The 17,224-nt window shown below is 41.5% G+C and overlaps 1 protein-coding gene across 2 annotated transcripts; it reads left to right on the forward strand.

Annotated features, from left to right (window-relative positions):
• The first annotated feature begins 42 nt into the window (after positions 1–42).
• mbtd1 (mbt domain containing 1) lies at positions 43–16,474 on the forward strand. Of its 2 annotated transcripts, XM_020453433.2 has the most exons (17): positions 43–202; positions 1,143–1,344; positions 1,640–1,773; positions 1,953–2,073; positions 2,358–2,440; positions 2,606–2,723; positions 2,919–3,053; positions 3,716–3,804; positions 3,929–4,154; positions 4,268–4,323; positions 4,444–4,548; positions 4,761–4,908; positions 5,134–5,216; positions 5,492–5,726; positions 7,484–7,555; positions 10,859–11,032; positions 12,120–16,474. In XM_020453433.2, the coding sequence occupies exons 1-17, from the start codon at positions 182–184 to the stop codon at positions 12,239–12,241; spliced, it is 2,124 nt and encodes a 707-aa protein (XP_020309022.1). In that variant the 5' UTR covers positions 43–181; the 3' UTR covers positions 12,242–16,474. The 2 variants fall into 2 exon arrangements, with proteins under 2 accessions (XP_020309022.1, XP_020309023.1); XM_020453434.2 differs by lacking the exon at positions 10,859–11,032.
• Positions 16,475–17,224: the final 750 nt, after the last annotated feature.

A 17,224-nucleotide genomic window follows, 5' to 3' on the forward strand; every position in this document is an offset into this window, starting at 1 on the left:
TCACAGCAAAGTGGGTTCTGAACGCGCATGCTCATTTGATACATTGTATTTTTGTTGATACTATCCTGCTTGAGTTCCTTTCGGGGCTCTGAGTTTAGCTTTTTCAAGCTATTAAACCCCCTACTTTGGGGGGTTTACTATTCTAATTGAGCCAATAAAATACTAACTATATGAAGGGCTGATGGAGAACACAAGGGATTTGGTGAGTTAATTTTCCCGATGTGGTCCGTCCATATCCGATTTGTTTTGTAGCAAGCTTGCTAACTTTAGCCTTAGCTAGCGCCTCCCTTTCGTTATCGGATTGTAGTAACAACTGATTGAATCCCCTCAACCACAAAATAGCAATATCCAACAGCCCTTATTTTATTGGAAAGTGAATATGTGAATACTTCGGTTTTTACATGCTAAATGAGTAGCCATTTAAATAATTTATTGCAAGCGGTGTCTTGTAACAGACGCTAGGTCAGCTAGCCAAGTAACTAACGCTAGAACTGGAATAACAGGTTTGCTAGCTAAGGCCCAGGCCATGTCGCTCACATTCATTCCGCACAATCCTTTTTAACAATGTTAGCTAGCTAAGTGTTAACGATAACATAAATAGCTAGCTAGCCAGTAACGTTAGTGTGATTAAGATGAGGGAGAAAGGATCGTTTAGGTGTTTTCTCCAGACAGCTAAGTTAGCAAGCGAGCGTTAGCTACCAGCTACTATTATATGCAGAGGTGGTAAATAAATTAACACTCTTAGGCGGCTTTGTGATTATATAGCAAGGAAACTGGTATTGTATTCTATATATATATATGTAAGACTCAGTTATTGCTCAGTTACATTTTGCTATCCGATGCTAGTAACTGTATACTTGGTATGGATGTTTCTCATCTCATCTGTAGCCATGTACATATGCGTAGCCATGGTAGTTATATCTGCTACATATCAGCGTGGCTGTTGTATCACATTGTTTACCGTACACCGTTTCCAAGTATACCAATCTTCTATTAGGACTAATATGCCATAATAAAACATGTTATTTGTGATTATTCACTTGTTGAAAGAAAAACAAGTGTCAATAAATTATATTATATCCCCCTCACTGTACAATTGTGTCAGTAGGGCGTCATGCGTTCCCTCTCTCTGCTCCTTCCAGGCTGAACGCACCCCGCGTTCGGAGCGTAAGCGCCAGGACTCGTTTGGGATGTTTGACCGGTACGACAGCTGCAGTGAGGAGAGCACCAGTAGCTCCAGCTCAGATGACAGTGAGGACGAGGTGCCCTCCATCCCCGCCAGCCTGCCCATCATCAAAAACAATGGACAGGTCTACACCTATCCCGACGGCAAGACCGGCATGGGTCAGTACAGGGAAACATTGATATAGAATCCATAGATATAAATCAGTTAAGAATCCTATGGGTCAGTCAGTGTCTCTGGGGTGATTGCACAAAACCGGTTGAGCGAGTGAATTAAGTGGCTGCCTGTGATTGACATAGATCCCGGCCTGCTGCTGTCATAGTTATCCTGTCATTTCATACAATATAGTTGAGAAAAATAACTTATGAAAGAAGACTACATTGCTTTGAATGAATTGGAATTTCCTGCTTTATTCTGAGTTTCCAGGAAATGTTAATGTGTTGCCTTGTTTTCCAGCCACATGTGAGATGTGTGGGATGGTCGGAGTGCGAGACGCCTTCTACTCCAAGACTAAACGCTTCTGCAGCGTCTCCTGCTCTAGAAGTTACTCCTCCAACTCTAAAAAAGCCAGCATCTTGGCTCGACTCCAGGTAACCTTATAATCCCATACTATGTTCTGTATGTTATTTGTTGTAGCCAGATAGTAGAATTAGAACAACATCTTCTATTTCCTTTGGAAATGCAAGAGAACATAACCAGTAGAAAGTGTGGGCATATTTTGTTTCTTCAATCTAATCTCACTGTTAATGTTTTGTGCTTTTTACTAAAGGGTAAACCACCTACGAAAAAGGCCAAGGTGTTACAGAAACAGCCTCTCATGGCGAAGTTGGCAGCTTACGCCCAGTACCAAGCAAGTCAACAACAACAGAACCAGGCTAAGTCAAAAGCAGGCGAGTCCACCTGTAGTTCAGTTGGTAGAGCATGGCACTTCAAAGCCAGGATACTGGGACCGTCTATATGTAAAATGTATGCATGCATGACTAAGTCGCTTTGGTTGAAAGCTTCTGCTAAATGGCATATATTATATTATAGTCAGAACACACAATCTCTCATATTGTTGTTATGCAGAAGAATGGCCTTGAATGGAAGATGGTTTTAGTCATAAGAACACACATTCTCTGTCCTGACCCAGTGTAGTGAAGTTAATGTTGACCTTGTTCCTTCTCCCCAACAGTGGTTCCTGTTGAAGGCTTTGACTGGGGGCGGTACATATGTAGCAATAACTTGGTTGGAGCACCAGTCAGCTGCTTCAAGCACGTACGTTTAAACAACAGCTAGGCGTTCAAATGGTCCTGTAGTGAAGTCTATTGCAGATGCTAAGGTTCTATATCTGTAAATCTACCTGGTTTTGATCAACACAAGTGTACCTTGTGGGATATGTTATGAACTTATGTAACATTTAGTTATTTCTCGGTGTCTCAGGTCCCTATGGGTACGTGCTGGGGAGACCTAGCTGAAGGAGTGATAGTCGAGGTGCTCAACTCCGATACTAACCTCTCTACTAAAGTCTACTGGGTAGCAGGGATCGTCAAACTGTCAGGTAAGAACACAGCTAACCACTTGAAGGATTTTTATCCGTGTAACAAAACAATTCGTAACATTTTGAAAGTATTATTGATTTATTTTGTTGCCATAACGAGCAGACTGTTCTTAATATTTATTTGAAGAATGCACAGTAATGGGGTTGTAAAGATGTCCCATGAAAGGCTCTTACTGTTTCTGTTCTCTTCCCCAGGGTTCAAGGCCCTGCTGCGGTACGAGGGTTTTGACAACGACACCAGCAGGGACTTCTGGTGTAACCTCTGTGTTCCAGAGATTCACCACGTCGGGTGGTGCGCATCCAGCGGGAAACCCCTCGTACCTCCCAAATGTAAACAGCATTCCATAATCATGGTCATAGTAATACGCTTCCTTTTTCAACAGGCCTTTAACAGGCCTTTTTAACATGCCTTTTACCAGGCCTTTAACATGCCTTTTTAACAGGCCTTGAACATGCCTTTTACCAGGTCTTTTTAACATGCCTTTAACATGCTTTTACCAGGCCTTTTTAACAGGCCTTTAATATGCTTTTACCAGGCCTTTTTACCAGGCCTTTTTAACAGGCCTTTTTAATATGCCTTTTAACAGGCCTTTAACATGCTTTTACCAGGCCTTTTTAATATGCCTTTTAACAGGCCTTTAACATGCTTTTACCAGGCCTTTTTAATATGCCTTTTAACAGGCCTTTAACATGCTTTTACCAGGCCTTTTTAATATGCCTTTTAACAGGCCTTTAACATGCTTTTACCAGGCCTTTTTACCAGGCCTTTTTACCAGGCCTTTTTAACAGGCCTTTTAACAGGCCTTTAACATGCTTTTAACAGGCCTTTTCAACAGGCCTTTAACATGCCTTTTAATATGCCTTTTACCATGCCTTTTTAACAGGCCTTTAACATGCTTTTAACGGGCCTTTTAACAGGCCTTGATCTTAACAGAAGATGGAAAACAGATTGATAGACTGATGATGGATTATGTTTCTGGTTTCTCTCTCAGCGATACAGCTAAAGTACTCTAACTGGAGAGCTTTCCTTGTGAAGCGTCTCACTGGAGCCAAAACGCTACCACCAGACTTTGCCACCAAGGTAAGATTTCATCATATTGAGCTGCAAGATGTAAACACTGGTAAGGACGATGGCTTAAACTCTCCCTAGTTCTCTAAAAGCACCCACTCATAGCACTTCCTTTCATTCCCCCCTCTCTACCCAGGTCCATGAGAACATGCAGTTCCCCTTTAAGAAGCTGATGCGTGTGGAGGTGGTGGATAAGTCTCACCTGTGCCGGACACGGGTTGCCCTGGTGGAGCAGGTGATTGGGGGACGGCTGAGGCTCGTCTACGAAGAGGGCTCTGACGACTTCTGGTGTCACATGTACTCCCCGCTCATACACTCCATCGGATGGTCCCGGAGCATCGGACACCGCTTCAAACGATCCGGTCAGTCAAGTTAGTTGGTTTTGGGTAGTTAATTTGTTAGTGAGTTAGGCCTAGGTAGGTAGTTAGTCCAATGTGTTTGTTTTCGGACTCTGCTGACAATGTTTGTTTCCCAGATGTGTCAAAGAAAATCGATGGTCAAATGGATGCCCCCGCCCAGCTGTTTGCCACGGTAATGTAAATACACCACATGTTTACAATGCCCCAAGTCTTTGTGCCTCTGTGGTTTGTATTGATTGTTTTTCCAATGTACGGATCCAGAATGATGAATGAATCTGTGATATCTCCTCAGGTGAAAGACGTGGACCAGAATGGTGAATGGTTCAGGGACAGGATGAAACTAGAGGCCATCGACCCTCTAAACCTCTCAGCTATAAGTGTAGCCACTGTAAGAAAGGTAACTGTCTCACTTCTCCGCTTTCTATGTAGCCACTGTAATAAAGGCATGGCAACAGTTTGGGTCGTTTCCATGGTAGAATTCAAGGGTCATACTACTCCGCTGTTGGCTCCCCTGGATTGGGGTTTCCCTCTACTTACTTTCAGTCCCCGGTCACCTGTTAAGGTTTTGAGTTGTATACTTCTTAGATTGATGTTTGCTGTCTGTTTCAGGTGTTGGCAGACGGGTACCTCATGATCGGTGTCGACGGGTCGGAGGTGACGGACGGCTCAGACTGGTTCTGCTACCACTCCACCTCTCCCTCCATCTTCCCTGCCGGCTTCTGTGAAATCAACAACATCGAACTCACACACCCTAGAGGTACACTTCTTACCCCATCTTTCTTTTCCTTCTTTTACAGACTGCAACATTCCCTCACTCAGGTATTTTATTTTTTTCAACCGTTGTTTATTTAATTAAGGATAGTCTTATTGAGATAGTCTCTTTGTCCCAGTTGTTGAAGGTAGCTCTTGTTCCTCTTCCTCTTTGGCCTCTCTGGTCAAGGGTTATGTGTTAACCCAGCCTTACCACTGACTCTGCCCACAGGGTACACTAAACTGCCATTTAAATGGTTTGACTACCTCAGAGAAACAAGTTCAATAGCCGCTCCTGTGAAGCTCTTTAACAAGGTAGGACTGATTCCTGACATCGTGGCTGTGTTGTTTTGTTGGTTAGCGCAGTCCTGTGGTTCTGTCTTTTTATGATCACATGAAAATGATACTTCAAAATAAAACGACTACAAGCAGGCATTACCAACAAGGCAAATGATTTATCTATTTTTCGCTAACATACATGTTTGATGTAATACATTTTTCAAAAATTGTTATGGAAAAAACACTGTATTGACCACGAACATAAAAATGTCTCTCGTCTTTGCCTCCGCCATCTTGTTGCCCCTGCCCAGGATGTTCCAAATCACGGGTTCCGTCAGGGTATGAAGCTGGAGGCCGTGGACCTGATGGAGCCCAGGTTGGTGTGTGTTGCCACTGTGACTCGGATCGTCCACCGCCTGTTGCGCATCCACTTTGACGGCTGGGAGGACGAGTACGACCAATGGGTGGACTGTCAGTCGTCTGACCTCTACCCCGTGGGCTGGTGTCAGCTGACCGGATACCAGCTACAGCCCCCCGCCGCACAGAGTGAGATCAAACACCACAGTTCTACCCAAATATAACACACTAACATGTAACACACTAACATGTAACACACTAACATGTAACACACCAACATGTAACACACCAACATGTAACACACTAACACACCAACATGTAACACACCAACATGTAACACACTAACACACCAACATGTAACACACTAACACACCAACATGTAACACACTAACACACCAACATGTAACACACTAACACACCAACATGTAACACACCAACATGTAACACACTAACACACCAACATGTAATACACTAACATGCAACACACCAACATGTAACACACCAACATGTAACACACTAACACACCAACATGTAACACACTAACACACCAACATGTAACACACCAACATGTAACACACCAACATGTAACACACTAACACACCAACATGTAACACACTAACACACCAACATGTAACACACCAACATGTAACACACCAACATGTAACACACTAACACACCAACATGTAACACACCAACATGTAACACACTAACATGCAACACACCAACATGTAACACACCAACATGTAACACACCAACATGTAACACACCAACATGTAACACACTAACATGTAACACACCAACATGTAACACACCAACATGTAACACACCAACATGTAACACACCAACATTTAACACACCAACATGTAACACACCAACATGTAACACACTAACACACCAACATGTAACACACTAACACACCAACATGTAACACACTAACACACCAACATGTAACACACTAACACACCAACATGTAACACACCAACACGTAACACACCAACATGTAACACACTAACACACCAACATGTAACACACCAACATGTAACACACTAACATGCAACACACCAACGTGTAACACACCAACATGTAACACACCAACATGTAACACACCAACATGTAACACACTAACACACCAACATGTAACACAGGAACATGTAACACACTAACATGTAACACACCAACATGTAACACACTAACATGCAACACACTAACACACCAACATGCAACACAGGAACATGTAACACACTAACATGTAACACACTAACATGTAACACACCAACACGTAACACACCAACACGTAACACACTAACATGTAACACACCAACATGTAACACACTAACATGTAACACACCAACATGTAACACACCAACATGTAACACACTAACACACCAACATGTAACACACTAACATGCAACACACCAACGTGTAACACATCAACATGTAACACACCAACATGTAACACACCAACATGTAACACACTAACACACCAACATGTAACACAGGAACATGTAACACACTAACATGTAACACACTAACATGTAACACACTAACATGTAACACACTAACATGTAACACACCAACATGTAACACACTAACATGCAACACACTAACACACCAACATGCAACACACTAACACACCAACATGTAACACAGGAACATGTAACACACTAACATGTAACACACTAACATGTAACACACCAACACGTAACACACTAACATGTAACACACCAACATGTAACACACTAACATGTAACACACTAACACACCATGTAACACATAAACCAAACAACTACCACTTAGGCTCTCATTGATGGATTGGATTAAGTTCCAGCTAATACGTGACCAATTACCTGATAACATGCGATTGGAGTCCCAAAATAACAGGCAGAAACATTTGTGTAAAACAATAGGCCACTGTTTATTTGCTCCTCTATTTTCTGTCATTTCAGTGGCCAGAGAAATCCCAGCAGCTGTACCTAAGCACAAGAAGAAAGCCCAACAATACAAAGGACAAAAGAAAAGTGAGTTCTCTTCTCTTTCATCATCACTCGCTTCCCTCTTTCCCTGGTCCACACCAGTGGAGGCTGGTGGGAGGATCTATAGAAGGATGGGCTCATTGTAATAATGGCTGGAATGGATTCATTGGAATGGAGTCAACATGGGTTCCGTGTGTTTGATACTGTTCCACTGATTCCATTCCAGCCATTGCAATGACTCTGTCCTCCCAAAGTGCCTCCCACCAGCCTCCACTGTGGGGGGAAATCTATCTAGCTTAGAATTTCTGTTAATGTTTTGTTTTTTCTTTCTTGTCTGTTCTTTGGGATCTGATTGGTTGCCATGAGTCCCATAACAGGAAGCTGTGGTACTCTGGGCGAGTGCCAAAAAGGTGGCGAGGGTGTTGTAACACTGGGTGTGATGGTCCAAACCACAGAGATAAAAAATATAACTTATCTTTCTGTCTGTGCCATTATGGTGTCCGTGACAACATAGGCAGTGCCATTGGGGCTCTCTCCATTTTAAAGTAGTGAATGTTATTCTGTTGTGTTTGAAAAAGCATAAAGATAATGTTTTTGATTTATCGTCCCCTGCTGTGTTGGAGTCTTCTTGTGTGTTATTCATTTGTGGCCACTAAATGGCAGTGATATAGCTTAAAGCCATTTTCAAACCAATTTGAAGGAGGCAATGCTCTGATCTTTGGCTGATTACTCCCAACCCATAGGAATCCCCACCCAGTTGGCCACTGGTGGAAGGCCTCGATGGCAATGTCCATGCTGAAACTGGTTCTATCCATCTAGAGCCATCTGTCTACCTCTTTGTTCCAAGCACAGCTTAGTCCACATCTTAGGAAGTGGTTTAGCAGGGCTATGTGTAGACATGTGGTCACACACCACGCTAGCTGGTTTACTTGAGTCTGGCTTACCTTGGGTGTATTCAGACCATGTGTTAGAACATTTCACAGCAGCATACCACCCTGCATACCACTGCTGGCTTGCTTCTGAAGCTAAGCAGGATTGGTCCTGGTCAGTCCCTGGATGGGAGACCAGGTGCTGCTGGAAGTGGTGTTGGAGGGCCAGTAGGAGGCACTCTTTCCTCTGGTCTAAAAAATATCCCAATACCCCAGGGCAGTGATTGGGGACACTGCCCTGTGTAGGGTGCTGTCTTTCAGGTGGGAAGTTAAACGAGTGTCCTGACTCTCTGAGGTCATTAAAGATCCCATGGCACTTGTCGTAAGAGTAGGGGTGTTAACCCCGGTGTCCTGGCTAAATTCCCAATCTGGCCCTCAAACCATCACGGTCAACTAATAATCCCCAGTTTACAATTGGCTCATTCATCCCCCTCCTCTCCCCTGTAACTATTCCCCAGGTCGTTGCTGTAAATGAGAACGTGTTCTCAGTCAACTTACCTGGTAAAATAACGGATAAATAAAATAAAATAAATAAATCAGAACCGTCTTCTGAACCGTTTGAAACATGATTGGTGTTTTTGAAATATTGTATTTAAACAGAATAAAATAACTTGAACATGTACATGAAGTCAGAAGTTTACATACACTTAGGTTGGAGTCATTAAAACTTGTGAACAAACTGTAGTTTTGGAAAGTCAGTTAGGACATCTACTTTGTGCATGACACAAGTCATTTTTCCAACACTTGTTTACAGACAGATTATTTCACTTATAATTCACTGTATCACAATTCCAGTGTTTCAGAAGTTTGCAAACACTAAGTTGACTGTGCCTTTAAACAGCTTGGAACATTCCAGAAAATAATGGTATGGCTTTAGAAGCTACTGATAGGCTATTTGACATCATTTGAGTCAATGGAGGTGTACCTGTGGATGTATTTCAAGGCCTACCTTCAAACTCAGTGCCTCTTTGCTTGACATGAGAAAATCAAAAGAAATCAGCCAAGACCTCAGAAAAGAAATTGTACAAGTCTGGTTCATCCTTGGGAGCAATTTCCAAATGCCTGAAGGTGCCACGTTCATCTGTATAAAAATTAGTACGCAAGTATAAACACCATGGGATCACGCAGCCGTCATACCGCTCAGGAAGGAGATACAATCTGTTTCCTATATATTAACATACTTTGGTTCGAAAAGTGCAAGTCAATCCCAGAACAACAACAAAGGACCTTGTGAAGATGCTGGAGGAAACGGGTACAAAAGTATTTATATCCACAGTAAAACGAGTCCTATATCGACATAACCTGAAAGGCCGCTCAGCAAGGAAGAAGCCACTGCTCCAACACCGCCATGAAAAAAAACGAAGTTCGTACTTTTTGGAGAAATGTTCTCTGATCTGAAGAAACAAAAATAGAACTGTTTGGCCATAATGACCATCGTTATGTTTGGAGGAAAAAGGGGGAGGCTTGCAAGCCGAAGAACGTCATCCCAATCGTGAAGTACGGGGGTGGCAGCATCATGTTGTGGGGGTGCTTTGCTGCAGGAGAGACTGGTTCACTTCAACAAAATAGATGACATCATGAGGACAGAAAATGATGTGGATATATTGAAGCAAAATCTCAAGACATCAGTCAGGAAGTTAAAGCTTGGTCGCAAATGGGTCTTCCAAATGGACATTGACCCCAAGCATACTTCCAAAGTTGTGGCAAAGTTGCTTAAGGACAACAAAGTCAAGTTATAGGACTGGCCATCACAAAGCCCTGACCTCAATCCTATAGAAAATTTGTGGGCAAAACTGAAAAAGCACAGTGGCAAGAAGGCCTACAAACCTGACTCAGTTACACCAGCTCTGTCAGAAGAAATGGGCCAAAATTCACCCAACTTATTGTGGGAAGCTTGTGGACGGCTATCCGAAACATTTGACCCAGGTTAAACAGTTTAAAGGCAATGCTACCAATTACTAATTGAGTGTATGTAAACTTCTGACCCACTGGGAATGTGATGAAAGAAATAAAAGCTGAAATAAATCATTCTCTCTATTATTATTCTGACATTTCACATTCTTAAAATAAAGTGGTGATCCTAACTGACCTAAGACAGGGAATTTTTAACAGGATTAAATGTCAGGAATTGTGAAAAACTGATTTTAAATGTATTTGGCTAAGGTGTATGTAAACTTCCGACTTCAACTGTACATGCTATATAATTTATTACATCATGTGATTATCTAGGCCATTTACCTTTTATATACACACACAATAGGATCTGTAATTAATTAGTTAATAAGTTAGCATTTATTTTATTATTCAAAATACATATAAAGTAACCCTATGCCACCGAACATTCAAATCTACACTGTTGGGAGCGGTAGCAACCTGAAAGCACCCTTAGTAGCTTACCTGAGTCTAACTTGGTGTCTAGAGCGGAAGGTTCCGGTTGGTCGTCGGCTCTTCAGTCAGGCAGGCAGGAGGAGGAGCCTATCAGGGGAGGACGAAGAGCAGAGTCCGCCCCCTTACTCCAACCAGGGCCCCACTCTGGCCCCCCGGTCCCGCACCCACCACCACTACCACCACCACCATCACACCCACAAACCAGGTAACACTGCCAATAAATAACCACTGAGACCTCCACACAGACAGAGGGTGCTAACAGGGGTCAGTCCTCAGCCACTGTAGGTGCTGACCCTGCAGGGCGATCGCTGTGTGTTGGATACACCTGCATGAAAGCAAGTTCTATTCACTTGTTTCTGTGTCATGTTATTGAAGTGAAAGTACTAATGTGAGAAATGGCAATTTCTCCTCTCACCTCGTGGTGCAATTCCTCCTTTGGTCGTCTTTCCTTCCACTTCTCTGCTGCCAATGACTGGAACGAACTGCAAAAATCACTGAAGCTGGAGACTCATATCTCCCTCACTAGCTTTGAGCACCAGCTGTCAGAGCAGCTCACAGATCACTGCACCTGTACATAGCTCCTCTGTAAACAGCCCATCTATCTACCTACCTCATCACCATACTCTATTTATCTTGCTCCTTTGCACCCTAGTATCTCTACTTGCACATTCATCTTTTGCACATCTACCATTCCAGTGTGTAATTACTTCGCCACCGTGGCCTATTTATTGCCTTACTACCTCCCTTATCTTACCTCATTTGCACTCACTGTATATAGACTTCTTGTTTTATTTTGTTCTACTGTATTATTGACTGTTGTTTGTATTGCACTGCTTTGCTTTATCTTGGCCAGGTCGCAGTTGCAAATGATAACTTGGTCTCAACTGGCCTACCTGGTTAAATAAAGGTGAAAAATAAATAAATAAACTAGGTGAGCAGGACATCTGCAGGAAGGAGGAAAAGTGGTGATATAATATACTTTAGAAGTCTGGTTTCATTACAGGAACTACAGGCTCAGATGGAGGGCTAGGTATTAACAAGGATAGCTGTTCCTGTGCTGAAAAGTGTTTTGTGACTAAAAATGGTTGTTTACCCCCTAAGATATATATATCTTTTTTAAATGGTTGTTTAGCTATTTTCTTCTGTCTTGGTGTTAAACATTTATTATCTGTCTTGGTATGCTGAACAGGGTTTCGACAATTTTTTAAAATATTATTATTGTTATTTATTTATTTAAATTATGTAACCCTCTATTTTGCTAACTCTCTCTCTCTCTCTCTCCCTCACTCTAGAGTCTCTGTTACGTCTTAAGGAGGAACAGGCTGAGGTGGATGAGTTCACCTTCTCCCATGGCGTCTCAGACCAGGAGAGCATCGGCTCTGGCAGCTACTACATCAAACAGGAGCCCTGTTGACAGGGGGGACAGGGGACCGGGGCTAAGCCTGGGAGGGTAGGGGGAGCTGGACAATAGAAACCCCTGAAATCCAACATCCAGAGAGACACTGCCTACAACCCCCAACTTAAGACAAGACACATCCCTAAACCAAGACAAGAGCAACAGGGCAGAGAGAGCTCTAAAAAACCTTGTCCAGAAAAGATGGCCCTCTAACACTGCAATCAGGGGAGAATACTGCTGGGGGACTTGGTACCGCAAAACACTAAGTGACTACATGCCCTGAAACCCAAACCCGTACCCCACAAAATCAAGACAGGGAGCTACTTAGGTCTCCCCAAAACCATCCAGGGGAGAAGAACACTTCTGAGCAGCTACAACATCAAACCCTGGAGCCCTGATGGACAGTCACTCATTCAGTGAGACTGACATACCATATAAACAACGGGTAACTGGACACTTCCTAAAGCCCCTGGCTGGGAAGAGGGCTAAGATACCTGGACAACCTGATCAGAATCCCACATCCCTGAAGGATTGGATATGACCGTGGCTTTCTGTCTTCCTCCATAAATGCATCTAGGCAGGGGGCCTTGGAGCTCTGGATGCCCACTACAGAAGCCTGTTCTCTGGGTACTCTGTCTCTCCCACCACCCTGCCGTAGGCCAGGCAGGACCTCTGACACAACTCGGGGACACACACACAGACACCTGCACTAACTGTGACAGATATATAGGTCTTTGGTTTATTTCTTTCAGGTAAGAGAGCTAAGGAAGGAGGGATTTTATTTCACGCGGTCTTGAAAGCGAGGAAAGGAGGGGGGGGGGGGGGGGGAGCTGTATAAAACAGGTATCTTTTTTCCAACTATTTTGCCAGGTGGACTTGCTTTGATTTGCTAATAGTACTTGAAGTTTTGGTAACGTTTCTGTTTTTGTACTTGTTAAATTGGAGGGTTGTTATTTTGTCTTAAATGCTGATTTGTTATCAACAGCTCTTTGGGGGAGTGGCGTGGATATTATAGTAAGGATACATATTCATAGACGAGACCTATTCAATATAGAACTATATAGATATTAAGGAAAGTGATTTGGCCTGAGTGGGTTTTGAAACCTTGTGATAGGACTAGATGGGGGTTGTGCCCCAATAGGTTATACTGACATACTACTTAGTATTGTCTATGCATACTATGTAGTATGCTAGTGTGTGTAATGGGAAACACAGTCACAGATTGCACTACAGGAGCAAACAGCCAGTCTCTTTGGCTTGTTGGAACCATCCTTACCTCTAGCATGGCAGCAGCTTTAGAATAGAAAGACCAGACTTCTCTAGTGTCTGTTTTTTTAACTAGGAAAACAACTCCAGAAACAAAGCTAAACCACATTAGATACTCGTTATTACACTCAACCATTATGTCTTATTCCTTGTCATAACCTATTTTCTTCTAAGAAAACAAGTGCAAACTCTTCATAAATCTTGTCCCGTAAAAGAGGGAGAATTTCTATCAATCGAGCGAAGTTTAATCCTAAAATGATGTCAATCAGAAATAAAACATTGTAGGCTACATGTCAAGAACGACATCGAGGTAAGCAAAACCGTTTGATTAGGGATTCCCCCCTCTTGTTTATGGCTAATTCTTTATTTCAGAGCCAAATGGATGTGTACTGGTTAAGTATTCAACCAAGTCACTGGATAACAACGTTGTCGGTGTTAATGTCTCCATTTATTAAGCATTGCTTTGTTGATAGCCTTTTGTAAGTGTATGTTCACAAAACCAATGGGATCTGATTGGAGTAGGCTATAGCAGGAGAAAACCTTTCCCATTGGCTTCTTTATTCACCAATTAGACCGCATACATTTTTTGCTAGATTCCTGATTGGTTGGAGATCCTCCTGACTTCCTGAATCTGCTTGTGCATTGTAGCTGGTAGTTAGTGGTGACAATTGTATCTAGACTTCCTCTCTTCCCTCGCAGTGATATGTTATATTGTTGTACTACCTCCTGATGAGCTTGGCAGTCAAATAGAGACATCATAACATGTCTCTAATCTGAGATACAGGTTTGGGCAACTTGATATACCATATGCAAATAAAAAATAATGATATCCTCATATGTCTGACTAGACACCGAACACAGATATTTGTAACAGCACATTTTGAGGTAGTCCTCGAAATGGAATAATATGCAATAATGTTTTCTGTATTTTGCTATGTCAGATCGCTGAATTACAACACCCTGAAGTGATATATTATACTTGCTTCAATTGACCTACATTCTATTGCATAACTATGGCAACTATGTGAACTATGGTCTATAAACAGAATATAATAGATGTTATTTGAACCCACTATGTATAAATAGAACAGTACAGAAAAGTTGACCGAGCTCAGTTATTGTTGCAGTAGATGGGAAATGACCTATAATCTCTCTTTCTATATACCAGTAAGGTTGACAATTAACTTCTCAGGAAATGTTTGCATTTTTCTCTAAGGTGTTTTCTTGGCTGCAAGGGTCAAGCGAAGTGCATTACAGTCAAAATGAAACAGAATGACATTTTGCATAAAGTTATTCAAAGGAAAGTCTTAATGGAATAACTTGCTTTACAAATGAATGTCTCTTCTTGCCCATGTCTGAATGTTGATTTCTCCCCTGTTTATGATATGGTTTCTTGTATTGTGATTGTTCTGTTGATTTGGTGAGGTATTTGACATAAACCCTTCATGTCCTAATGATGTACAATGCATTGAGAACCCCTTGATCAGTGTTCAGTTTGACGCCATGCTTTGTGTAGCTAGGTTTTTACCCTCAATTATTGTTTCCATGTGTAGTTCCTTTTCCTTGTACGATCAATAGTTTCTACCGTTTCCTCTCTCTGGGTTTTTAGATTGAGTTGTTCATATTAATTAAGGGTATATACAATGTCCAGCAGAGTAATTAAATGTAGTGTGTCACTATCCTCTTATGTCAACAAGGTTTGGAGTTCAGGATTTGTTTTTTTTTGTTAACTTCAAGTAATCAGATCTGGCACAGACTATGGCGAACTAGATGAGAATGAAGAAAGCGTGAAACGATTGTGGTAATCTTAACCAATTAACTGATCAAATTACGTATCTTAGAAAAACAAAAAGACACAACTGTTTATAGACTAACTTTGCTGCTACCTTCCAAATAACCCAAATAATTCCTAATGCACAATCACATTTTGGAGAGAGGTTTCTTTTTCAGTGATACAATGACTATTTATTCTTAGAAATGGATGTAGGAATGTCACCGAGATGCCCAATCCAAAATCAACACCTCTGAATCCCCCCTAAGAGACCTGAAAGAACAGGATGCCATTATAGGCTCACACCTATTTGTTCAGGTGTACAAGGGGCGATTCAGGAAGTGTGTGGAGGGAGGGGCTGATTTGGGACCGGATCAATTGAGTAAGTGCATGCAAAATTGTACGGTCTTTCTGTGGACCAACACTGAGCTTGGTTTGCTGTTATGGTCTTTAGTCGTGCTACCGCTCACTCTAAAATCGACCCCTAGCCACTAATCCTATGTATCCTATAGATCCGAAAGGATTCGATAGGTATGAGAAAGATGGTACAAGCTCCATTATGCCCTTTTGATAGGCTTAGTGGCATTTTGAGGCATATTGCTTACACCTATCCAAACGTTTCGGATCTTAAATGTATAGTGGAAGTAGGGGGCGGGGAGTCAATCTAGAACGAGGTGTCTGTTTGTTCTTTGAATACTAACACGGGTCTCTTTTTGTATGTGACAACCCCACTATATTCAACCCTTATATATCATGGTGCTATATATATATTTGATAAAGTGATTGAGTTATTTTATTGGGGAAATAATCCTCATTAACTGTAATTATGAATGGAGGGGCTTAAGTTATGTTTTGGTGTTTTATTTTGGATACAAATAACTAAATGATTTGTTTAAAAAAAAAATATAGTATTGAAATTATAAACACTGACCCTTGTGGTAGAAATTTGGTTGCAATGTGGTTTGTACATCTCTATCTAGATACATGAGGTTCTTTCTTCTGGTCATTTTGTGCTGTGATCGAGGTTTGATAGACAATACCTTGAATTTGTAAATAAACCAAATGTTTGGGGACATAATATTGGTTGTATTATTTTTGTGTCTTTTGTTTCCAAGTATTGCAAACTGTTTCCGCATGGCTGTGAAAAGGTGTCTGTTAACCATTTTTGTAAGAACCATTTTTTTACGCTGATTAAAATGATACTTATAAATTACCATATTTGTCAATGCCGATTTTTTTTTTCTCTCTCTTTGTAGTTCTATAGGTTACTTCACCTCAATGCTGTTTCAACCAGAGGAGGCTGGTGGGAGGAACTATAGTAATGGAATAAACGGAACGGTATCAAACACATGAAAACCACGTTTGACTCTGTTCCATGCATTCCATTTCAGCCATTATTACACTGAGCCTGTCCTCCTATAGCTCCTCCCACCAGCCTCCTTTGGTTTAAACACCACAGGAAATGAAAGATGTGGTCAAAAAGTCATATGAAGTAGAATGAGGTAATATGTTCCATTATCAGTGGTGGATAAAGTACTCAATTCTCATTAAGTAAAAGCAAAGATACCTTAATAGAAAATGACTCCAGGACAAGTGAAAGTTACCCAGTAAAATACTAGTTGAGTAAAAGTCAAAAGTATATTTAAAACCGAATACTAAGTATCAAAAGTAAAAGTATGAATAACTTAAAATTCCTTATTCCTCCAAAAGCATAGGTGTTTAGTGAGTGTGCCAGATCAGAGGCAGTAGGGATGACCAGGGATGTTCTCATTTCCTGTCCTGCTAAGCATTCAAAATGTACCGTGTAAGGAAAATGTAGTAAAAAGTACATAGTTTTCTTTAGGAATGTAGTGAAATAAAAGTTGTCTAAAATATAAATAGTAAAGTACAGATACCCCAAAAAACATCTTAAGTAGTACTTTAAAGTATTTTACACCACTGTCCATTATAAAGCACACACCTTT

This window comes from Oncorhynchus kisutch, linkage group LG20, assembly GCF_002021735.2.
Source record: "Oncorhynchus kisutch isolate 150728-3 linkage group LG20, Okis_V2, whole genome shotgun sequence".
Classification (NCBI taxonomy): domain Eukaryota; kingdom Metazoa; phylum Chordata; class Actinopteri; order Salmoniformes; family Salmonidae; genus Oncorhynchus; species Oncorhynchus kisutch.

Excerpts from the sequence above, each read along its gene's own strand:
- mbtd1 (XM_020453433.2), top strand. The coding sequence starts at position 182 with ATGGAGAACACAAGGGATTTG. Across the intron at positions 1,774-1,952 it reads GCATCTTGGCTCGACTCCAG|GGTAAACCACCTACGAAAAA; the intron begins GTAACCTTATAA and ends TTTTTACTAAAG. Across the intron at positions 3,805-3,928 it reads CACCAGACTTTGCCACCAAG|GTCCATGAGAACATGCAGTT; the intron begins GTAAGATTTCAT and ends CTCTCTACCCAG.